Here is a 23,638-nt window from a genome sequence, read left to right on the forward strand (position 1 = left end):
CTTCTTGGAGCTACCATCCCCTCTCCCAAGCCAAGTGACAGGTCTGAGGAGTCTTCTCTAGGGCCCCAACCCTAGGCTGTGCCCTGTGAGGCTCTAGGGAGCTATCCGCCAGATCTAAAGGGCAGAAGAGACCCTCATGTTCATCTAATCGGACTTGTGTGATGCAGGCTATAGAATTCCATGCTGAAATTCCTGCCCCAGCCCAAAGGCACCATGGCCTGCAGGCCCCTTCAAGTCTGGTCCCCAAGGCTGGCAGGACCGTCTCTCTCTCTGGCCCTTTCTGGGGGCCCTTCCCAGGGCTCACTGCAGGGCAGGGCCTGGTGCAGTCTGCTCCGTGGTCCATTGAGGAAGTCCTGGCCTCTTCCGGCTATGGTGGTAGAACTCCCAGGGGCCAGGGCTCCCTTTCTGAACATGCTCTCTGATTGTCTGTGCAGATCTTGGACCCTGAGCTGGAGGTAGCAGACTTAGCATTCCCCCCATCAACCGTCTCTGCTTCCTCCCTCAAAATGCAGGTGAGTGGGGGAGCCAGGAGGGGCCTGGGAAGAAGCATTTGTACTAAGGTGTGTCCCTTCTGAGTGCCCATTCCTTGGGTGTGGGATTGCAGAGGAGCTGCTTTCCCTGCTGGGGTTGGGAGGGGCTGCTCTTTATTTCCAGGGCCAGGAGCAAGGTGGGGCTGAAGCTTCCATCTAGGTGCTGGTTATGGAGTCAACAGTGGTGTTGCAAAATGCTTATGGAGCTCCCTAGCTCTCAGCAAGGGCTAGAAGTCCCCCTTCTCTGGTGCACTGGGGACAGCTTCTTCAGCAGACACTGTAGGGTTACAGCCGCACCGAATTACGAAGGGCCTGTTTCACTGTGAGCCATGTAAGGACCTCCCTCTGCCTCTGCTCGGTGCAGAGGGAGGGGGCATGGGTTTCCTTCCCTCTCCCCATTCCATCCCACCCCCTGCTTTCCTCCAGTCACCCGTTTGTGTTTCCTGCCTGGCAGGTGCTGGGTCCGGCGGCTGGGTCGGAGCCTGTCTCTCCCTGATGAGGCATTTCTGCTGCCAAGCTTCTGGCTCCGTCCTCTCAGTGCCTGACTGTCTGTCCTTCTCTTGCTGCAGGACAAGGAGATCCGAGCTGTCTTCCTCCGCTTGTTTGCACAGCTGCTGCAGGGCTACCGCTGGTGCCTGCACATCATCCGCATCCACCCAGAGCCAGTCATCCGCTTCCACAAGGTAAGGCCACTCGTACGTGGGTGGGGGGCAGGGGGGAATTCCAGATGCGCCCTTGGAGCCAGAGCACAGAAGGTCACAGGGTAAGTGGGCTTAAGCCTGAATCAGTACTTGGATGGGCAGAGTACACAAAAACCCAGGTACTGCAGGGGGCAGTGTGAGTAATGCGGCTTGAGAAACTCTTACCTCTGAGAGCTTGTCTGAAGAGGGGTGGGTGTGGATTTCACATTGCCTTTTGGTTTAAAATGCCTTGTGCCCACAAGACAATTCTTTTTTCCAATTATCTGGCCTTTTGCGAAGTGGATAATTCAGTGTGGAAGTGCGTTAAGTTCATTTTGAGATGAGTTAGTCCGGAAAAAGGCTTTGTGTGGATGCAGCTCTATTTTGGATTATCTTTCCTGCCACTGGCAGTCTTCCCACTGCATCCCACACTGCATTGCTTCACATCTGGATCAACCTGTCTCTTCACTTGTGTGTTCTCTACTTGCCTGGGATCATGTTGACTGGATGTCACCTCCCCCATTTAAATGCTGGTGTGCAGCCATGTGCACCCCAGTTACACACTCCTGGAGTTGCATACCCTTCTCCTGCTTGGACCCATGGAGAGACCATGGATTGCCCCTAGGGCCGGAAAGAGGAGACGGTCTAGTCTTGCCTTAGCAGCAGCTACCGGAGAGCCAATGTTATGAGCCTGCGTCGAAGCAAACCCTGGAGAGGGGTCACTCCTGGGACGAGGTCCAGTGTCAGAACAAAGGAAAGGAGAGCCATTAGAGTTCCAGGAAACCCTAGGGTAGCCGCAAGACCTTCAGGAACCCTTCCAGCACTTGCCCTCTACCGTGAGTTGCGCCACGTTTTCCTCAAGAAGGCCACCACTGAATTCTGGTACGTTGTGGCTGGCACCCAAGAGTGCAGACCCCGACTAGGACTCCAGTGAGGAGGAAATTTCCCAGCAAACCCAGGATCTCTTTCCCACACGAGTCTGAGGAAGTGATGTCTCCCAACACCCAAGTGGACTCCCACCAAGACAGTGCTGGGAAAGGACCTCTGCCAGTGAGTGGTACGTACTATCATAGAAGATTCGGGTTGGAAGAGACCTCAGGAGGTCATCTAGTCCCACCCCCCCGCTCAAAGCAGGACCCAATCCCCAACTAAATCATCCCAGCCAGGGCTTTGTCAAGCCGGGCCTTAAAAGCCTCTAAGGATGGAGATTCCACCACCTCCGTAGGTAACCCATTCTAGTGCTTCACCACCCTCCTAGTGAAATAGTTTTTCCTAGTATCCAACCTAGACCTCCCCCACTGCAGCTTGAGACCATTGTTCCTTGTTCTGTCATCTGCCACCACTGAGAACAGCCGAGCTCCATCCTCTTTGGAACCCCCCTTCAGGTAGTTGAAGGCTGCTATCAAATCCCCCCTCACTCTTCTCTTCTGCAGACTAAATAACCCCAGTTCCCTCAGCCTCACCGCGTAAGTCATGTGCCCCAGCCCCCTAATCATTTTTGTTGCCCTCCGCTGGACTGTCTCCAATTTGTCCACATCCTTTCTGTAGTGGGGGGCCCAAAACTGGATGCAGTACTCCAAATGTGGCCTCACCAGTGTTGAATAGAGGGGAATAATCACTTCCCTCAATATGCTGGCAATGCTCCTATTAATGCAGCCCAATATGCAATTAGCCTTCTTGGCAACAAGGGCACACTCATATCCAGCTTCTCGTCCGCTGTAATCCCCAGGTCCTTTTCTGCATAACTGCTGCTTAGCCAGTTGGTCCCCAGCCTGTAGCAGTGCATGGGATTCTTCTGTCCTAAGTGCAGGACTCTGCACTTGTCCTTGTTGAACCTCATGAGATTTCTTTTGGCCCAATCCTCCAATTTGTCTAGGTCACTCTGGACCCTATCCCTACCCTCCAGCTTATCTACCTTTCCCCCCCAGCTTAGAGTCATCCGCAAATTTGCTGAGGGTGCAATCCATCCCTTCATCCAGATCATTAATGAAGACGCTGAACAAAACCAGCCTCCAGGACAGACCCCAGGGCACTCCACTTGATACTGGACGCCAACTAGACATCGAGCCGTTGATCACTACATCACTACCCATTGAGCCCGACGATCCAGCCAGCTTTCTATCCACCTTATAGTCCATGCATCCAATTCTACTTTTTCAACTTGCTGGGAAGAATACTGTGGGAGACTGTATCAAAAGCTTTGCTAAAGTCAAGATATATCACAACATATTTTATATATATTATAACATAATTGTATAAGGGAATTTAACAAACTTCGTCTCTCCTCTCCCACCACTGTGCTCAAAATGGCATCTGCACCAGAGAATTTAAGCTGTACAGCTGCTATGTTTCTGAAATATTCATATCCCACAGCCATCAGCCTCACTGAAAACTGCTTAACCATCTCCAAGCTCGCCCCAGGCTTTGAAGGTCCTACAGGAATGATAGATCTGTTCAGGCCTCATTTTGAAGTCCAGCCTGGACCCAAACCCAACCCACGAATGTCATTTTCAGAACGGACTCAGTTCAAACCTGACCCTTCCTCCCTCAACCCTGTGCCAGAGCTGCTGCTGCCTTGTCCTTGGGGCCGGCCTGGTAGGGGCTTCCCGTGCCCATGATCTGTCAGTATTGCAGCAGCCGACTGCCACTGCCTTACTGTGCCGTGCACGCTGCGGAGAGGATCAGAGCCAACCAGACCTGACCGAAGGGGTTGGGTTGTTTTTAGACCTGTCCAGACTCTTGCAGTTGGGTCCAGGTCAGGTTGCAGGGCTCCAGGAGTGGTATCCAAAATTGAGGAAAGCATCACGAATCATTGCTTCGGAGACTGGAATTAGTACACCTACTACTTGTTCCGCAGCTCCGGCACCCGATGCACCACAGCCGCCGCCTTCCCTCATCCCCAACAGGACATTGTCAGTTTCAGAACGTGGCAAATCTCTGGGTCAAGAAAAGGAAGACGAGAGAGGAAACATCAGGGTACTTTGTCTGAGTCCCAGAAGAGGGATAAGAACACAAGATGGAGGAAGGCCTCCTTGTGGAGAGAGGAGAGAGACTTGGCAAGGGACAAAACTGAGAAAGAGAGGCACATGCAGAGGCAGCTGCTGGAGTTGATGCACAAGCAGACAGTCATGCTGGAGAACATTTTGGTACTGTGGTCCCACCTGTTTCCTGTAGGCTGTGGAGAGCCATGCGTGCTGAGTAGCAGTACCCTTCTCCAAGCTCCAGCTACAGACAATTCCCTCCATATCCCAACACCCGGAGAACAGTGGATCCTGGGACCCAACTTCGCTCCTGCAACTACAAGCAATAGTTTCTCCCCTCGCCATTCTACATCCCTAGGTGAGAACAGCAGGCAGAAGCCCCGCACCTGTGCATGTTTGGACCACGTGAGCTACTTTGGCACTGTTATGGTCCATAAAGTGTGCATTGTTTATATTGTGATTTACATTCCACTGATTTCACATGTGCACTGTTACATTCAGTGAAGTGTTTTATTTGCCCTGTTTGATGTTCAATAAAGGTTATTTCTGATGAAGGTTCCGTGGTTTAGAATTACATGTAGGCCATCAACACAGTAAAATGCCCGTTCATAAACCATTGCACACAGCATGGAAAAGCATAGTAAACTTCCATTTCATACACTCCTGCTAGTGGCTAACACAGTCTGTACACGGTGCATTTCAACATCTGAGTTCCTAGCCTTGAAGGAGGCACACTGGCCAACCTGCCCCCATGGCCCTGATGATTTGCTGGCGTGCAGAAGCAGCTTCTCAGGCTGTAACTTTCCAGAGGTCTCTGCCCCTTTGCGTCCCACCTATCAGTGAGGTGCTGTCTCTTACCCTCTCAGATGGTGGCAAAATACAGCAAGCAGCTCTCACAGAAGGTAGATATTTCTCATTAGTCTCCAGCCTCATCGCCGGGCTCCTGCACATCTCTTAGTCTTCCAAACACATGCCCCGTTGTCACTCTGCAGCTTTTTCTCCCAGGATGATGCTGGGAATCACAGCACCATTAATGTCCATAGCGGTCCTGGGAACAAAGGTACCCGTTGTAATTGAAGAAAACAGGGCTTAGCTTCTAAGGGTCCTGGCACCACAGACCTTTCCAGACTCCCCCCATGTATTAATGCTGGTGAACCTCCCACAGTGAACAGCCTTGGAGAAATACCCCTTTCTACCGATGAACTCTGAGGTCTGATGTCGGGGGCAAAGAATAGGCACATGGGTCCCACCGGTGGTCCCAATACAATTTGGGAACCCCAGCCTTGAAAATCCACTAGTAACTTCCTGTGTGTTTGACCCCAGGCATCAGTGTCCTCTCTAGCAATGCACCCATCCCTGACAACCGCCTCAGCAGTTGATCTGCCAGCACCCAAGTGGTCAGCTACAGACATGAAGTTGGAGGTGGTGAGCAAATGGTCACATGCTTCTCCAGGTCGGTGTGCTGTGGCTCCAGGGTGAGCTCTGCACAAATCTCTAGGAAAGTGGCCTTTGTCATCCTGAAATCCTGCTGCCACTCCGCATTGCTGCCCTTTTCCAGCAGTCAGGGCTCATTTCCTGAGCCCAGAAACGGCACCCTGAGAGAAGCTGGTCTAGGAAAAGGCCATCCACAAGCAGCTGTTTGATTTCATCCTCCACCACTCCTCTCCTCTCGGCGGCATGGTGGTGACACCTAAAGTCACCCAGCTGCATGACTGCAAATGCAAGTGGGACGACCTCTGTGCATTCACGGCTGTCAGGATGGTTGCAGGCAGCAGTGTTCCCTCCGTGCCAGGTGACTTTTCGAAAACTGTGCTGGCTTACAAGGGACAGATGAATCGTGGGATGCCAAGAGAGGAACCATGGGAATTTGCTCCTTCGCTCCCAAGTTCCAGAATTCCAGTGGCTTCACAATGCCCTGTGATAAAAATCCCAGGCTGTCCAGAGCCCAGCAGCTGCGCAGTGCATCGTGGGACACCTGCCCAGAGCGTTGTGTGCTTATTTAAAAAGCAAAACAAAAAATGCAGTGCCATGTGAATGCACAGATTCCTAGGGAATTTGGATACAGCCGGCTGTGTGGACACACTTATTTCAGATTAGTTATTCCACAAAAACCTTCCTGGCTGGACAAGCCCTGAGTCAGTGTGTTCCTTCCCCCAATCCAAAGGGAGGGATGTGGGGAGTGGTGCTGTGCTGTTAGAGGCTGTCTACTGCATGAGATGTGAAACTGACCATTCCAGCCTTGGTGTCCTGGGTGTATTCCATTCCCTCCCCTGAACTCCCTCTGGAGTTCCTCAGATACAGCGTTGCTCCAGTCTCAAACCACGCTGCTGTCCTGTGTTCCACCCCAGAGGCAGCCATATTTGAACTGATGCCTGTACGTGTTTGGCTGTAAAGGCCTTGGAGATCTGTTGGGTTGAGGAGTGTGGCGTTCGGAGTAGGGGCCTTGGGACCAGAAACTCCTGAGCTCTCACTCAGACGTGCCCCCAGGTTCTGATTTGTACATCTCTCTCTCTGGGTTTCCCTGTCTGTAAATTAATCTAATTCTGACCCACTCCTCAGGGCTGTGAAGAGGGGGAAGTGTTCAGGGGGGCATTTGTACAGCACCATCTGGGACTTTATGGGCAAATAAAACCCTGCCCAAGGGTCTGGGTCTGAAATAGACACTGCATCGCAAGCGGGCTTGGGGAAAGGAAGGCTCATGGCTGTGCACACATCCTGCTAGTTCCCCCAGCATGGGGCTGCTGCCTGGAAGGTTGGGGGCTGAGACTCAGGCCAGTGCGTTAATGGCCACCTGCTGTTCCTTGTTGTAGGCAGCCTTCCTCAGTCAGAGGGGGCTGGTGGAGGATGACTTCCTCACCAAGGTCCTGGAAGGCATGGCGTTCGCTGGCTTTGTGACAGAGAGGGGTGCCCCATACCGAACAATTGACCTGTTTGATGAGGTAAGAGGTGATTGGGGGGGCAACTCCCCCCCTTCCCTTCCCTGGCTGGCAGCCCTGCACGTCTCTGTCTCTGGCACTAACAGCCCTCAGTAAATAACCCAGGGCCGCAGAGCATATCTGAGCTCCTGCTTTCCCCTCCGAGGGACTGAGGTGTGAGCCAAAGACATCAGGGGAGCAGCCTCTGCCTGCTGGCTGCAGTGTCCTGCATGGTCCGGGAGGAGCTGGGGCAGGCCTGGCACTAAGGAGCACCGCCAACACGGCACCCGTGCTCCCACGCAGGAGGCTGCCCCTCATGCCTCTCCTCCACCCTCAGCTGGTCGCCTATGAAGTGAAGCGGATGCGTGCCGAGGAGGGGAGCAAGCAGAAAATACTGCGGCACATCAAGGAGCTGGCAGAGCAGCTCTATAAAAACGTGAGTGCTGAGGGCCGGGCTGTGGGGTGTCTGGGGTAGGAATAACATGGAGATGGGAGCCTGGCACAAGGGCAGGGCCTCCCTCTGAGCAGGGTCAGGGGCCCCCACTGAAGGAGGGCCTTTCTCCCTTCATCTCTGCAGACTGCTGCATGCCCAGTGCAGGAGCCTCTTCTCCTTGGGGTACATTCCACCCCTATGCCTCAACTCTCGTCCGCTGGCCACAGCTGGAGGTGGCAGAGGGGTAGATCGGTGACCGTTCTTGGAGCTGGCCCAGGTGGAATGTGGCCTTGTGGTTTGAACTGTCAACCCATTGCCTGTCTGGTTCTTTCTGATTTGGAGGGACCCTGCATGCACGGGGGGAAGGGTGTTCAGAGTAATTCCTCCCCCAGGTGTCCCAATTGATCTGGAGGATCTGGCCAACCACCCCACCAGCCTTCAGACCGAGGGCACCCTTCTGAGACGGCCTTTAGAGCACGACAACACTGCCTTTTGTGGCCTAGGGTCACTGTCGGACTTGGGAGGGCACTGCCCTGCTGCAGAAGGCTGAGCTCCCTACCTGCCCAGCATGTCCAAGCTCTCCTGGCCCCACTTGTGCTTGGGTGTTCACTGTCTCTGTGTCTCTGGAGAACATAGAGCAGCTGGGTCTAAGCCGGGCAGTCAGCACCTGGTGCTGGAGGGCTCCTGGTTTGTAATGTGTGGGAAGGGCTTGGCCTTGACGCCATGTGCAGTTCCCCAGGGAGATCCTGCCTGGGAGCCTCGCGCTCCCTGTTCGAGGGACACAGCATGGCAGGTCTGCCCTGGAGAGTAACTGGCGCCCCTTGCTGGAATAGGAGAACCCATACCCCGCAGTGACAATGCACAAGGTGCAGAAGCCCACAGAAGGCTGCTACCTGCGCCTACACCAGAGGCCTTTTCCCCGCTTGGACGAGGGGACAGTCCAGTGGATCATCGACCAGGCCACTGCCAAGCTGCAGACAGCCCCGCCGGCTGTGAAGGCGGAGAAGAAGTGTATGGTGCCATCGGGACCCCCCACTGGTATGTCTCCCAGGAAGGGCACAGCCTCACGGCAAAGGGCCACACGAGGGGGAAGTTTTGCCTCAGCGCTGCCAGGTGCTCATCTCAGTATGGGCACCGCTGGCCTCTCCGCTGGCAGCTTGGTTGGATTTCAAAGCCTGCAGCAGGCCGGTGGGCCTGGGGTGGAGAAGGCTGCAGGGGTCTGTCAGCTAGGAAGGGCTGGAGAGACCGTTCTTACGTGTGGCTGGGATTCCCCTCAGCCTTGAGCTGAGGCAGGGAAGGTGGAGGTCAGACAGTCCAGCCCAAAGTGCCTCGAATTGGGCATCCGAAGTCCGTGGACTCTTCTGAAAGGGTGAGCCTTGAGCTGCAGGGCCAGCATTGCCTGGGGAGGCGAGCAGCTTGCTCTGCATCTCTAGCTGTGCCACCTCAGAAAACCATTCGCTTCCGGAACAACATGCTTCGTGTGTTAGAGTGGGAGCAGGAGTCAGGACTGCTGGATCCTGTTCCTGGCTAGGCCCCTGACTTGTCATGCCCTGTGGCAAGTCAGTGCACCTCTTTGTGCCTCAGTTTGCCTATCTGTGGAATTGGGCTGCTGCCCAGCACTCCCTGGGGGTCCATGCCCCTGAGGCTGCTCATCTCCACCGTAGCCAGTTGGGCCGTGCTGTCCACTGGAAAGGGAGCAGGGGAGACCCACACAGGCGTCAGAAATACTCAGCCCCAGAGCAGGACAGTGAGATGGGCTGGCTGTGCAGCGTGTCTCCCTAAGAGGGGGACAGGCCAGCCTCCCCCTACCTACTCCTGCAGTGTAGTGACTGGCGACTTTCTCCCCAGCTGCCATTATGGAGCGCAATGGCAGTGCCCTGGCCAACAGCGCCCGCCGCCTGGAGGTGGTCAGGAACTGCATCTCCTATGTCTTCGAGAACAAGATGCTAGAAGCCAAAAAGGTGAGGGCTCAGGGAGCTGGTGGTAAAGGGGCAGGTGTGTGGAGAGACAGGACACCCAGCCCCTGGCTGCTCTACATCTCTGCTGTCCCATCACACAGAGGCTTAGAGGAGAGAGCTTCCTGTCTGCGTCCAGTCCTCCATCTGCCTAGGCTGCCCCACGCCGCCTCACACGCTCGTCTTCAGCATGCCTCTTGCCCAGTGTGCCACGGAGCCTGGCTACCTGCCGCACTTAACCAGTGTGGGCTGGCAAACCTGGAATGCTGTGGCCACTGTCTGTTTCTTCCCCCACCTGGGACTGGCCTCTGGAGATGGCCAAAACGGGCTGGGGTCCCGGGCAGTGAGAGTTCGGTGCTGCTGCATTTAACTCTCCAGGGTGTGGGTTTGCAGGGTGGGTCGTTGTGGCACAGGGGGCTCAGTGTGTCGCCTCTGGCTGTGCTGACCACCACAGGGTGGGTGGGTGGATTGTCTGCGAGTTTCCAAAGCATCAGGCCTTGCAGCAGGCACTCTATATTCTACATCCATCTCCAACTGCTACCAACTGCCCTCCAGCCTGTAATCCTCAGCAGGGCCTGGGCTGGAAGCTTGGTCTTGTCGCTGTACTCTGTGCTCTTCCTCCTGCAGCTGCTTCCAGCTGTGCTAAGGGCCATGAAGGGCCGAGCAGCCAGACACTGCCTGACCCAGGAGTTGAACCTGCATGTGCAGCAGAACAGGGCCGTACTGGACCACCAACAATTCGACTTCATTGTCCGCATGATGAACTGCTGTTTACAGGTACTGCGCAAAGGGGCTGGCCGGAGCTGCAGCGAGGCGAGGGTTCACCAGGGCTGCTGCCATCACACCCTTGGATTCTTTCGGGGGGCTGGTGCAATCTCCGGGATGCTGGGGAAGCCAGCACAGCTCTGTCCTGGAGGGTACTTGGGGCGGTGTGTGGGTGGAAGTCTACAGCTCTGGGGGCCCTGCGGCGAATACCAGTTAAGCCCTCTCCAGAGCTGCGGGGATGAGGTTTGGGGGGCAATTTTGGGGATCTGTAGTTCTGGGGCCTTACAGTGAATGCCCCTTTCTCCAGGGCTGTGTGCTAATCTCGTCTCTCTCCCCCCCGCCCCAGGACTGCACTGCCATGGATGAGCATGGGATTGCAGCAGCGCTTTTGCCACTAGTCACTGCTTTCTGCCGAGTAAGTATCCGGTGCAGCCTGGTGCGTGCCACAGATCCCGGCAGAGCGGCCCCGTGTCTGCCTGGCTGTAACTGCGGAATGACTGGCTGCCAAGAGCAGCACTGAGCTGTGCCGCTCCTGGGGCAGTTCTCTGAGGGGGTCACCCCACAGGGGCTGTAGCTCAAGCAGGCATGAAGGCTCCACTCTGCCTCCTGCCTCCGTCCCATTGGGCCCCAAACCCTTTTGACTCGAGCCTGTCTGAGGGGCCTTGCACTAAGGCAGCCCTGAGAGGCCGTGGTGCAAGGAGAGACGTCAGCTCTGCATCCACTGGCCTCGCTTCTCCCAGCCCAGAGGTAGCCGCTCGGGGTATAGCTACAATGCAACCAAAACCTGCAGCGGGCCTGTGCCAGTCGGGCTCACGGGGCGTGGGCAGAGGGGCTGTTTTGTTGCTGTGTAGACTTCCTGCTCGGGCTGGAGTTTGGGCTCTAGGATGCTGTGATGTGGGGGGGGGGCCCTAGAGCTTGGAGGTCTACCCCACAAGTCCGAGTCAGCTGGCATGGGCGGGCCAGCCGCCACTTTTTCATTGCAGTGTGGACAGACCCTGTGGGGCAGCAGGGGCTCCCTGTCCGGAAGACATGGCAGCAGTGGCTGGGCCTCTCTCTGGCGCTGCTCGTCTCTGGGCTTGAGAACGCAGGGAGGGCCGTGGCACCCAGCTGCAGGGTGCTCAGACAGCTTGGTCACAGAGGCCAGGGAGTGTTGATCTTGATTCCCTCAGTCTCGCAGGAGCAGAGCTCAGGAGTGTTTGCTCCCCGACAGCAGAGGTGGTTTGCTGTGGCATTAATTGGGCACGCAGAAGGGGCAGTCAGTGCAATCTTGCTTTGTGCAGGGAGGGGCCTCCGTTTGTGGTGTCGCTGGCTGGCCAAGGGCACTGCCTTTCCCAGCTAGAGCACAGCATGGATTAGCTGGGGAAGGGCTGGCATACTGGAGGCATCTGTGCTGAGACCCTCTTTTCTCTCTGCCCCCCAGAAACTGAGCCCGGGCATCACGCAGTTTGCCTACAGCTGTGTGCAGGAACATGTAGTGTGGACCAACATCCAGTTCTGGGAGGCCATGTTCTACTGCGACGTGCAGAACCACATCCGAGCCCTGTACCTGGAGAGCAACGGGGAGAACCACGTGGATGAGGTGATGGGGCGGCAGGAATACCAGCCCCAGGCTGTCCTGGCCCAGCCTTCCTCGTAGCTAGTGAGGAGGCAAGAACTGGCCTGAAGGCACAGGGTCTGGGATGTGACCTGGCTTGGGGCTCCTGGGGAGAGATGGGGGTAGGAGCCCCTGATGAGAGCAGGTGCTTTGCTGCAGATGCTGTGTGGTGGGAGCTGGTACACAGGTTTCCCGCTCAGGCAAAGGGCTGATCTGTCCCCCTGCTCCATTAGGAGGGCAAGGAGGGACCTCAGGAAGAGAAATCTGCCCTGGAGATTGCATCGGAGCAGCGGCGGCTGTGGCCTACCATGAGCCGGGAGAAGCAGCAGGAGCTGATCCAGAAGGAGGAGAGCACAGTCTTCAGCCAGGCCATCCACTATGCCAACCGTATGAGCTACCTGCTGCTGCCCCTCGACACCAGCAAGAACCGGCTGCTGCGCAGCTCGGGGCTGGGCGACGTGGAGAGCGTCAGCAACAGCTTTGTCACCAACAGGTAGCTGGCCGGTGGGCAGTGTGTGGGAGCTGCCACTGAAGGATCTGGGTGGGGAGGGGCGGATTGAAGCTGGCATGTGCTGCCAGGCCCTGGAGCTGGCGGGCTGTCCCGTTTGTGGGTGGAACTAGTGTTTTGTATGTGTGGGCCTGGGGTTCAGTCTTCGCCCGGGTGCCCGGGAGAGCAAGGCTGTCTGGAGTGTGGGAGAGAGCTGGCATGTGCTGCGTGGTCAGGCTCACTCCCAGCCGCGTCTCCCTGTGTTAGCATTGCCGGCAGTGTGGCCGACAGCTACGACACGGAAAGTGGGTTTGAGGATGCCGAGAGCTCCGATGTGGCCAACTACGTGGTCCGCTTCATCAACCGCTTCGTGGACAAGGTGTGCACAGAGAGCGGCGTCACCAACGAGCACCTGAAGGGGCTGCACATCATGATCCCTGGTAAACAGCTTGTCCAGCGCAGGGGGGCCTCTGGGGGAGGGGGCTGGGTTTGTAGCCAGCGCTTTGCTGCCGTGAGTCCCCTCCAGAGCAGGGGAGGGGTGTGCTCAGGCACTGCCCACCGAGGGTTCAGCTCCCCCAGGAGGAAGTGGAGAGGCTGGCAGAGAGGCTGCAGTAGGCCCGTGTTCTCAGTCTCCTGCTGTCCGGGGCCTGCAGCCGGGACGGGACACTCCTGCCCCGTAGGGTTAACTCTGCATCTCCCTTCCTCCTCAGACATCGTGCAGATGCACATAGAGACTCTGGATGCTGTGCACAGGGAGAGCAAGAGGCTCCCTCCTATTCAGAAGGTCTGTATTACCTTGCTGCACAGGGGCATCCCCTCCCTTCTGGGTTTCACCCCCTGTGCCCCGCACCATGGCTGAGGGAGCCTGCAGCGTGCAAAGGGATCCCTCTGCCTGCACAGGCCTCCCTTGTGAGGCAGCTGAGCTCAGCTGTGTTGAGTTGGGAATAACCCTGTCTGCCGTGGAAGGGAGGGGGCCCAGTGGGTCTCCAGCAAGAACTGAAGCAGCTCCATTTTGGGGCTCAGTTGTGAACCTCTCCCCAGCCATCATGGCTCTGTTGGGGGGCTGGCCTGTCTCCCATGGCTTTCAACCCTCCTCCTGTTTGTCCCTGCAGCCCAAGCTGCTGCGCCCCAGCCTGCTGGTGGGCGAGGAGTGCGTCATGGAAGGGCTCCGTGTGTACCTCATGCCCGACGGACGTGAAGAAGCTGCCGGAGGGAATATTGGGGGCCCCCCACTGCTCCCCGCGGAAGGAGCCATCTTCCTCACCACTTACCGCATCGTTTTCAAGGGCACACCCTCGGACCCGCTGGGTGAGGACCCTCCCTCTGTGCTACACTCTGCATCCCCTGCAGCCTGGTGGGCCGGTCCCCGCACTGCTCCTCGGGGCCTCTTCCTGCCTGGCAGACCAGACGTGGGAGGTGGAGGATTTGCCGGGACAGGGAGGAATCTATCCTGGGTGGGGTGTCTGAAGCCCTGCCCTGCTGCCGACTGGACTGGGGGGGGAGGCTTCTGCTGTAGGGGGCTTTTTGCCTTTGCTGAACCAGAGCCCAGCACCATTTAGAGCCAGCAGGAATCTGGGCTGGTGGATGGTTTTTCCCTCAGTGGAGCTCTGAGAATGGGCTGTGGCCAGAGCAGGGGCTTACTCAGAGTACTGCAAAGGAATTCCCTTTTACAGGGGAGGGGCTGTTTGCCCATTGGTCTGGGGAGAGGCATTTGCCAAGCAGGGCCCCCTTTGGGCCCAGTTTTACTTTCCGGTCCCCATATGTAGCTCCCGCTGCCTTGGGCTACAGGCTGATTCTGCCCTGGAGCAGCAAGCGCAGTCCCAGAGCTACTGGGGAGCAGGTGAGGGCTGCATGTCCCAGCCCATTGGCGGCCTGAGCCAGGTTGAGACGGTATCCTGCATGTGGCTAACGTGTCCCCTGTTTCTCTCCATGGCCCCAGTGGGGGAGCAGGTGGTGATCCGGTCCTTCCCCATTGCCTCATTGACCAAAGAGAAGAAGATCAGCACCACGGTCCAGACAGATCAGTTCATCCAGGAGGGGCTGCAGCTGCGCTCATGCACATTCCAGGTGAGATGAGCCCCCCAGCACTCCTGCCAGAGACACTCTCCAGGCAGAAAGCTGGACTCTATTCCCAGCTGCTGCTGGTCTTCTGGGGCTAGGAGCACAGACCTCACCAAACTGCTGTGTTGGGCCCCAGCTGGGACCTGGGCCCTGCAGACCGTTTCTGGAGTAGAGGGGTCACTGACCTCCTGGGCTTGTCATAGAATATCAGGGTTGGAAGGGACCTCAGGAGGTCATCGAGTCCAACCCCCTGCTCAAAGCAGGACCAAGCCCCAACTAAATCATCCCAGCCTGGGCTTTGTCAAGCCTGACCTTAAAAACCTTAAAGGAAGGAGAATCCACCACCTCCCTAGGGAACCCATTCCTGTGCTTCACCACCTTCCTAGTGAAAAAGTTTTTCCTAATATCCAACCGAAACCTCCCCCACTGCAACTTGAGACCATTACTCCTTGTTCTGTCATTTGCAACCACTGAGAACGATCTAGATCCATCCTCTTTGGAACCCCCTTTCAGGTAGTTGAAAGCAGCTATCAAATCCCCCCTCATTCTTCTCTTCCGCAGACTAAACATCCCCACTTCCCTCAGCCTCTCCTCATAAGTCATTTGCTCCAGACCCCTAATCATTTTTGTTGCCCTCTGCTGGACGCTTTCCAATTTTTCCACATCCTTCTTGTAGTGTGGGGCCCAAAACTGGACACAGCACTCCAGATGAGGCCTCACCAATGTCGAATCGAGGGGAACAATCACGTCCCTCGATCTGCTGGCAATGCCCCTACTTATACAGCCCAAAATGCCATTGGCCTTCTTGTCAACAAGGACACACTGCTGACTCATATCCAGCTTCTCATCCACTGTCACCCCTAGGTCCTTTTCTGCAGAACTGCTGCTGAGCCACTCGGTCCCTAGTCTGTAGCGGTGCATGGGATTCTTCCATTCTAAGTGCAGGACTCTGCACTTGTCCTTGTTGAACCTCATCAGATTTCTTTTGGCCCAATCCTCCAATTTGTCTAGGTACCTCTGTATCCTATTCCTACCCTCCAGCGTATCTACCTCTCCTCCCAGTTTAGTGTCATCTGTAAACTTGCTGAGGGTGCAGTCCATGCCATCCTCCAGATCATTAATGAAGATACTGAACAAAACCAGCCCCAGGACTGACCCTTGGGGGGACTCCGCTCGATACCGGCTGCCAACTAGATATGGAGCCATTGATCACTCCCCGTTGAGCCTGACGATCTAGCCAGCTTTCTATCCACCTTATAGTCCATTCATCCAGCTCATACTACTTTAACTTGCTGGCAAGTTGTGTGGCTTTTGGGCTGCTGCATGCCTGACTGGCCAAATGCAGCCATCAGGCCAGGTGACTGCAGGTCCCAGAGCCAGCTGTGGCCTGGCTGAGCATTGCCTGCTGGGATCTGTAGGCTCCATCGCAGAGAAGGGGATAGAATTTGCTGTCCTGTCCTGGACCAATGGTAGTGCTAGGGTGTGATGTCTCACGAGCCCCATGTGCTCTGCTGACATACAGGATGCTGAGGGGCGCAGGAGCTGAGCTAGACCCAAGCCAGTGAGCTTTTCCAGGCAGTGCTGCAGCCATGGAGCAAGGCGTGGGGTGTCTTTCCTACTGCTTATTGCCCCTGTGCTGCTTTAGGCATGCAGGGCTGAAAGGCAGCATCCCCTCCTCCAAGGGCTCAGGGGGAGGGGTCCCGACAGACCAGTCGGGTTTTCAGAAATGTTAACTGCCAGAGGCATTTGGTAAAAGCTGGTCACAAGTCTCTGTAGGAGAATTTGGGGGTGCTGCCTCCAAACATGGCTGTTACCACGCAGTACGTGGGGCATACAGAGCAGACAGTAACACATGGAAATCGCTGAAGTGTAAATCTTTATTTCCTTTTCACGTAGGATTAACCTGCTTCAGGTGGCTCTTCCTGTAGGATGTAACAGAAGGGACCAAGTAATATGCAAAGCCTTTTCAGAAAGCTCTTGGATTTCAGTGTCTTGTTTATACGAGTTACTAGAAATGTTATAATGCAAATAAGTTAATGTTGTGCTATTTCAAGGAGCATTGGTATACCCTGGCAGCTTGAATCAATTTAGGATTAGGTCACTTACGACACGTACTCGGCGCGTAAGGCCAGTATTCTCAAGTAAGGGGCAGGTGCGTTGACACAGCCTTGTCCCAGTTCACTGCCTTTGCATGCTCCTGTACAAATGAGAGGTGCTGCTCTGCACCTGCATCGCTGGCTGCTGCACCTTGTTGGGCAGTCACGGATATTGCCTGCTGGTACCGCTGGCAGTGCTAAGAGCTGTGGCACCAGACCTGTCCTCCTGTGACTGACCCAGTTTGTTGGGAGGAAGATGTGACAGGTTTTGGCAGCGGGCCTTTCTCCAAACTCCTGCCTGGTAGTGAGCTCTGTGTATATGGAAATAAATAGCATAATTTCTTAGGGGTAGAGCTTCTGATGACCACAAGCGTGTGACCAAAACGGCACTTGCTTTGTCAGTGCTGTGGACCTTTGGCAAGCCATACATCTTAGAAATAAACTCTTCTGTGGTTTTCACCTTCTGTGAGTCCAGGTCTCCCTGTTCAAGGTGTGTTAGAAGCTGATGGTGTCCTTGAAAAACTTTCCATGCGACCTTCTTGTGTCCAGCAATAAAAGAAGTAGCATCTCACGAGTCAGGGCATGAAATGGGAGTGGTTTTTCCAGAGCAGCAGGTTCATATTGTAGCTTCTCACAAATGGCAAGGCTAGGAAAGTACTTTGGTTCCTTTGTGCCAGTTTTCATCCAAAGCTGCTTACATGTCTTTGTGCTATAGTGAGCAGCCAAGTATAAGCATATCAGTGTCCCCGGCTGCAACAACCGTGCTAGACACCATGTAGAATCTTTCTTGTCTGTTTCTTGTTGATGATCATACAGCTGATGGCTATCGACTGTGGCTGCAAAGCACCATAGTTCAGCCTCATCCTGAAAGCCACCAGCCGGAATGATGATTTTATCAGGTGGTGCGTGTCATTAGTTGCTCAGGTAAAAGTATTGCGAAGTCCTCCTTATTTTCTGGAAGCCCAGCGAAATGCATCCAGATATTTGGAAGAGACACGTATCTGCATTCTACCACTCTTTGGATGGGCCTTGTACTTCTTGAGTGTGTTTGCCTTCAACACCCTTACTAGATCCTGGTGATACCTGCACAGGTCTGCTCCAGTCTGAAGTACTGTTTTTACAAATGTGTCTGCCAAATCTCCAGATGGTTTGGCTCCAGATGGTTTTCCCTTGTCAAAACTCCTTGAGCACTTCAGCTGGTAGTTGATATATTACTGTGATGCAGGTGGCCCCCCATCTTGCATAGTTTGCATGGTTGTGATGCTGGTAAATCAGGTGTCAGCTCTTGGCAAGACTGTAGGTGTCAAATGAGCACTGAGCAGCTCAGCTGCATGTTAATATTGTTTGAGATAGGCATTGACTTTAATATATGCAGCAGCTTACAAGCGTTTTATAATCTTACTTTTTTTGCCTCTGTCTTCACGAACAAAGTCAGCTCCCAGACTGCTGCGCTGGGCATCACAGCATGGGGAATAGATGGCCAGCCCTCTGTGGAGAAAGAGGTGGTTAGGCACTATTTAGAAAAGCTGGACGTGCACAAGTCCATGGGGCCGGACAAGTTGCATCCGAGAGTGCTAAAGGAATTGGCGGCTGTGATTGCAGAGCCATTGGCCGTTATCTTTGAAAACTCGTGGCGAACGGGGGAAGTCCTGGATGACTGGAAAAAGGCTAATGAAGTGCCAATCTTTAAAAAAGGGAAGAAGGAGGATCCTGGGAACTACAGGCCCGTCAGCCTCACCTCAGTCCCTGGAAAAATCATGGAGCAGTGATCAATGGCTGTCTAGTTGGCAGCTGGTGTCAAGTGGTGTCAAGTGGAGTGCCCCAGGGGTCGGTCCTGGGGCCGGTTTTGTTCAATATCTTCATAAATGATCTGGAGGATGGTGTGGTTTGCGCTCTCAGCAAATTTGCGGATGATACTAAACTGGAAGGAGTGGTAGATACGCTGGAGGGCAGGGATAGGATACAGAGGGACCTAGACAAATTGGAGGATTGGGCCAAAAGAAATCTGATGAGGTTCAATAAGGATAAGTGCAGGACCCTGCACTTAGGACGGAAGAACCCAATGCACAGCTACAGACTAGGGACCGAATGGCTAGGCAGCAGTTCTGCGGAAAAGGACCTAGGGGTGACAGTGGATGAGAAGCTGGATATGAGTCAGCAGTGTGCCCTTGTTGCCAAGAAGGCCAATGGCATTTTGGGATGTATAAGTAGGGGCATAGCGAGCAGATCGAGGGACGTGATCATCCCTCTCTATTCGATATTGGTGAGGCCTCATCTGGAGTACTGTGTCCAGTTTTGGGCCCCACACTACAAGAAGGATGTGGATAAATTGGAGAGAGTCCAGTGAAGGGCAACAAAAATGATTAGGGGTCTGGAGCACATGACTTATGAGGAGAGGCTGAGGGAAGTGGGATTGTTTAGTCTGCAGAAGAGAAGAATGAGGGGGGATTTGATAGCTGCTTTCAACTACCTGAGAGGTGATTCCAGAGAGGATGGTTCTAGACTATTCTCAGTGGTAGAAGAGGACAGGACAAGGAGTAATGGTCTCAAGTTGCAGTGGGGGAGGTTTCGGTTGGATATTAGGAAAAACTTTTTCACTAGGAGGGTGGTGAAACACTGGAATGCGTTACCTAGGGAGGTGGTAGAATCTCCTTCCTTAGAATTTTTTAAGGTCAGGCTTGACAAAGCCCTGGCTGGGATGATTTAATTGGGGCTTGGTCCTGCTTTGAGCAGGGGGTTGGACTCGATGACCTCCTGAGGTCCCTTCCAACCCTGATATTCTGTGATGTCTGTATCCCATGCTATAAGGTTATGTGTAAGTTTTGATTTATAATTGTAAAAATGTCTGCTCTGAACTTGGTTCCCTAGCCCATGAAGAAGCACTATCAAGACTAAATGGGCCATTGTAGGACAAAAACTTTGTTTGCCCCATTCACCCAGGGTCTATAAAATCATGACAGGTGTGGAGACAGTGAACAGGGAAGTGTTGTTTACCCCTTCACATGACACAAAAGCCAGGGGTCACCCAATGAAATAAATAGGCAGCAGGTTTAAAACAAACATAACACAGAGTCAGCCTTTGGAGCTCGTTGCCAGGAGATGTTGTGAGGCCAAAAGTATAAATGGGTTCCAAAAAAGGACTAGATCAGTTCCTGGAGGACAGGTCAGTTAATGGCTGTTAGCCAGGATGGTCAGGGATGCCCCATGCTCTGGATTTCCCTATACCTCTGACTGCCAGAAACTGGGAATGGGCGACAGGGAATGGATCACTCGATAATTGCCCTGTTCTGTTCATTCCCTCTGAAGTGTCTCACACCAGCCACTGTCAGAAGACTGGATACTGGGCCTGATGGACCATTGGTCTGACCCAGTCTGGCCACTCATATGTCCTTGTAACCAACGCGTTATCTAACCAGTCACTTTTTTTTTTAACAAAACGAAAAAAATGCCATCACCATGACTTCTGGGGCAGTTGTACTCTAACTACAAAGCATTATGTGCTATAAAATACTAAGCATGCAAGAAAATAAGCAAATGATTTCACGTATTAAAGGAAAAACAGCCTTCTGTGTAACGATTAACTTCTAACATTATGATATCTAGGTGACTAAATGCTATAAAAAGTTCAGTATTAGGGTACAACGGGTATTAGAACCATGTGTCTTCTCTTTTTAGTTCTTAAAAGACAGTAAAGGAATTGTGCCAAACTGTTTGATTTTGCTGACAAGTTCATGCCGATGGTGCTAGTATCTCAAATGTTTCTGGTGAATTTTGGCAGCCGTATTTGCAAGTTGGAGGGTCTAAACTTCAGAATTCAGCTTGCTAACCTCCATTTTTGAAATCAGGAGGATCAAATTATATTAGAAAAAGCCAGGCAGGACATGGCAGACAGGCTGTTTCTGCGGCTGCGTGGGTTTTGTGTTTGTACAGGTCTGTAAGTCTCCCTGTGGTGCATTATGGAGGGGAGCGCACGTGTATAAGATTCTCAGACACAGCGTTTTACAGCTTTGAGGGACAGTCAAGCAACAGGGCAGGGATGTGGGTGGACCATGGTGGTCCTGTTGGTGTTGGGGGGCAGATTGTGGTATCACCCCACACCATTTGCCTTCTCTCAGACTTCCATTCCTGCTGGGTTACATGAGAGCCATTGACCCAAGAGCCATCCTGGGATACTGGGTTGGAAGTGGGGGTGCAGGGAGAAGGTTGGGTTGAGGGAGAAGAGCAGCTGCAGAATGCCCGAGCGTGGGGCCTTGGGGGACGGTAAGCTGACCACCTCACGTTTCCAGTGTTCATGCAGCCCTCCTCTCTGGTGTGTATCTGGAGTCAGGACGGAGTGCCACAGGTGGGTAGCCCTGTCATGCCAGCCCTGCTCCAGAGGGTAAGCTGATATTGAGGTGACGTCTGCTCCCTGGCTGCCCCATGGATAAACAGCTCTTTCCCTGGCAGTTGGTATCAGCCCATGATGCAATTCTGAGCCCCTTCTCGGAGTGGAGCGGAGCAGGGAACCCATCTGTGCTGCGGTTCCCCCTCCCGTCCAGCCTGAGGGGCTGCTGGAACCCCAGGCAGTGGCCGGTTTCTATGCTTAAGGGAGGAGGCATGTTCCTGTGGACAGAGCGCTAGGCCGGGGTCTGGGAACTCCTGAGCTCCAACTCGACTTATTTGACCTGTAGAATGGGGTCGCTGTACATCTCCTAGCTCCCAGGGGTGTTGTGTGCTCTCAGTGCTGCAGGAAACGGGCCTGCCTTCATTCTGGGGCTGAACTGTCCACCTGACTACACTGCTGTTTGGGTGTGGAGCCGGGCAGCTGGGGCCATGAGCAGATCTCTCAGCCCGCCCTGGGAGCGGGGATGGCAGCACGGGGACATCGAGTAACCATCCGGTAGAGTCTGTGAAGCCACTGGGGGCGTGGGACAAAAGTAACCATCAGTGTCAGACTGGGTGAGCAGGAAAGCGGTGAGTGCTCTGGCGGGCTGGTCCCAGGCACACTGCTGCAGGCTCTGCTCCACGCTGTGTGCTAAATGTGCTTCCCCTGGGGTCCTGGCCCTGATGTGGGTGGGGGAAGGCCCTCCTCCCAGTGGCAGTCTGAGCCCACTCTGCTTTCCCCACAGTTGCTGCGGATCGCCTTCGACGTGGAGGTGGCTTCAGAGAGCGCCGAGGTCTTCAGGAAGCACCTGCACAAGCTGCGCTATCCCCAGCACGTACGCGGCACCTTCGCCTTCACCGTGGGCCAGTCGCCCAAGCAAGCCATGCAGCCCAAGGCCAAGGAGAAAAACCCCTCACTCAGGTATCGGAGGTTCTGTGCCCCCTCGCTGGGGAGTGGGGACCTAGGCCACCCCACGCTGTGATGGGACTGAGCTGCCAGGGAGCGTGAGACCCAGGGCATTCTTTGGGTCCCTGTTTGAAACCCCCAAGGAGTCTCCTCTGCCTCTCTCCAGGACTGGGTTCTTGGCTCACTGGCTCCAAAGCTTTTGCAGCCCAGGGACAAGAGGCCAGGATTAGACTGCAGTCACGTGCCTCGACTCCTGGCCTGGGCTCTCCGAGGCAGCGGGTCCAGCCCTGAGCAGAAGGGAAGGGGGTGGCGTAGGGACCCCTTCTCAAACCTGTGAACCAGCAGCGTTAACTGTCGGGGGAATCCCCTTGCTGGTCTAATCCCAGCCCTGCAGGAGGGTGGGCAGCGCTGGGGATGATGAGAAGATCCTGTGCATGAGGGGGCCCTGTTTTGTGCCACCCGCGTTCTGTGACTAGCAAGTGCTGTAGCTGCTGGTGGTCTGGTTGCTGCTGCGTTGGGCTTGGTGCTGTGTGACGTCTAAGCGTCTCTCCTGTGTGTTTGTGACCCAGCTCCCAGCAGGTGACCGATATGTTCCAGGGCCTGGCAGTGGGTGTCATATCCCTTGGGCACCTTGGCCATTCATCCACGTAAGACACCTTCACACTGGACAGGGGCTTGCAAGGTGGCACTGGCTCAGGCTCTAGCCTTCACTGGTCCCAGTGGTTCTTCCTTTCACCCACTCTGCATGCTAAGGGCTTTGGGTCTTCCCTTGTGGTGTGGTGTTCCCTTCCCTTCCCTTCCCTCTCCCAGGGCTTCGGACTGGGCTGCAGGTTTAACCCCACCTTTGCCATCATGGGACAGGCTGGGCTGCAAACTTGATGCCTCTCTCCACCATTATGGTACAGGCTGGATTAGGGCCCAACCTCGCTGCGGCCATATGGTCTAGATGGAGGGTTTAGTTCCCCATATGGTCCCAAGGGGACTGTGCCCACCCCTGTTTGCAGCTGCTGTGGAGGTGAATCGTGGAAGTGTTTGTCCATCTGCACCATGCCCTGTGCTGGGGGCCAGTCGTGTTCCTTTGTCTCCGAGCCTCGGGGCAGCCTGAGCTGGTGGCCACAGCAGTAGGGTTAGGTGGGTGTAGCACTGACATTATTTGGACCCTCTTCGTGTCTGCAGCTGCATGTTTGGGCACCTGATCTGCACTGGAGCTCGGAGCCCCCAGAGCCTGTCCTGTGCCCTCCTCCCAAAGCCCTGCTAGCCTGCGGGAAGGGTCCACTCCCTGCGCCCCAGGCCCCGAGGGTGCTGGGCTGCTTCTGGGGAACTGGCAGCCTCTGACAGCTCAGTCTGTAGCCAGCAGCCCCGTCTGCTGTGGAGAGGGCAGCGCTGGTGCTGCCCAGCGCCATCCTGAGGGGAAGGATGGGCCCGGGGCTGCAGGGGGCTAGCCTAGGATGGGGGAGACCCAGGTTCAATTCCCTGCTTCACCCCAGACATCCTATGTGAGCTTGGGCAAGTCTGGCCTCTGCCTCGGCTCCTCACCTGGCCTATAGGGATCAGAGTGGTGCTTGGCCTCACAGGGGGTGCAGAGAGTTAGTCGGTGCTCAGATACGAGGTGGCGGGGCCAGACCAGCACCTGAGATAGCCAGTCCTCCGCCCCCATTGACGCTCCTGTCAAAGCTGATCCAGGATCTCCATATGGCCCTGAGGCTGGGGGCAGCCGGTGTCATTCAGCTCTGACTGATTCCCTGCCCAGTCTGACTCTGAGGGGTCCAGGCACCTCTGGGTTTCCCCCTTCATCCTGATGCGGTCGGGGGAGTAGGAGTCCCTAGTAGGAGCCGACTGGTCTCTTGGCACCCATCTCTAGCCCATGGTAAC

The 23,638-nt window shown here is 55.0% G+C and overlaps 1 protein-coding gene across 8 annotated transcripts in view; it reads left to right on the forward strand.

Annotated features, from left to right (window-relative positions):
* SBF1 (SET binding factor 1) overlaps window positions 1-23,638 on the forward strand; it is a 153,043-nt gene that overhangs the window by 114,462 nt on the left and 14,943 nt on the right. For 5 of the 8 annotated variants that reach the window (XM_073328997.1, XM_073328999.1, XM_073328998.1 and 2 more), the window contains 15 exons: window positions 435-512; window positions 1,100-1,213; window positions 7,002-7,130; window positions 7,444-7,542; window positions 8,373-8,577; window positions 9,388-9,500; window positions 10,122-10,271; window positions 10,606-10,674; window positions 11,680-11,838; window positions 12,087-12,346; window positions 12,608-12,780; window positions 13,051-13,124; window positions 13,453-13,648; window positions 14,280-14,407; window positions 21,606-21,781. In XM_073328997.1, the coding sequence (XP_073185098.1) occupies window positions 435-512; window positions 1,100-1,213; window positions 7,002-7,130; window positions 7,444-7,542; window positions 8,373-8,577; window positions 9,388-9,500; window positions 10,122-10,271; window positions 10,606-10,674; window positions 11,680-11,838; window positions 12,087-12,346; window positions 12,608-12,780; window positions 13,051-13,124; window positions 13,453-13,648; window positions 14,280-14,407; window positions 21,606-21,781 (2,123 nt within the window). Of the gene's footprint in view, window positions 1-434; window positions 513-1,099; window positions 1,214-7,001; window positions 7,131-7,443; window positions 7,543-8,372; window positions 8,578-9,387; window positions 9,501-10,121; window positions 10,272-10,605; window positions 10,675-11,679; window positions 11,839-12,086; window positions 12,347-12,607; window positions 12,781-13,050; window positions 13,125-13,452; window positions 13,649-14,279; window positions 14,408-21,605; window positions 21,782-22,335; window positions 22,414-23,638 lie in introns of all 8 variants that reach the window. The other 3 variants (XM_073328995.1, XM_073328996.1, XM_073329001.1) reach the window with 1 other exon arrangement.

The sequence above is a fragment of the Lepidochelys kempii genome, chromosome 1, assembly GCF_965140265.1.
Source record: "Lepidochelys kempii isolate rLepKem1 chromosome 1, rLepKem1.hap2, whole genome shotgun sequence".
NCBI lineage: Eukaryota > Metazoa > Chordata > Testudines > Cheloniidae > Lepidochelys > Lepidochelys kempii.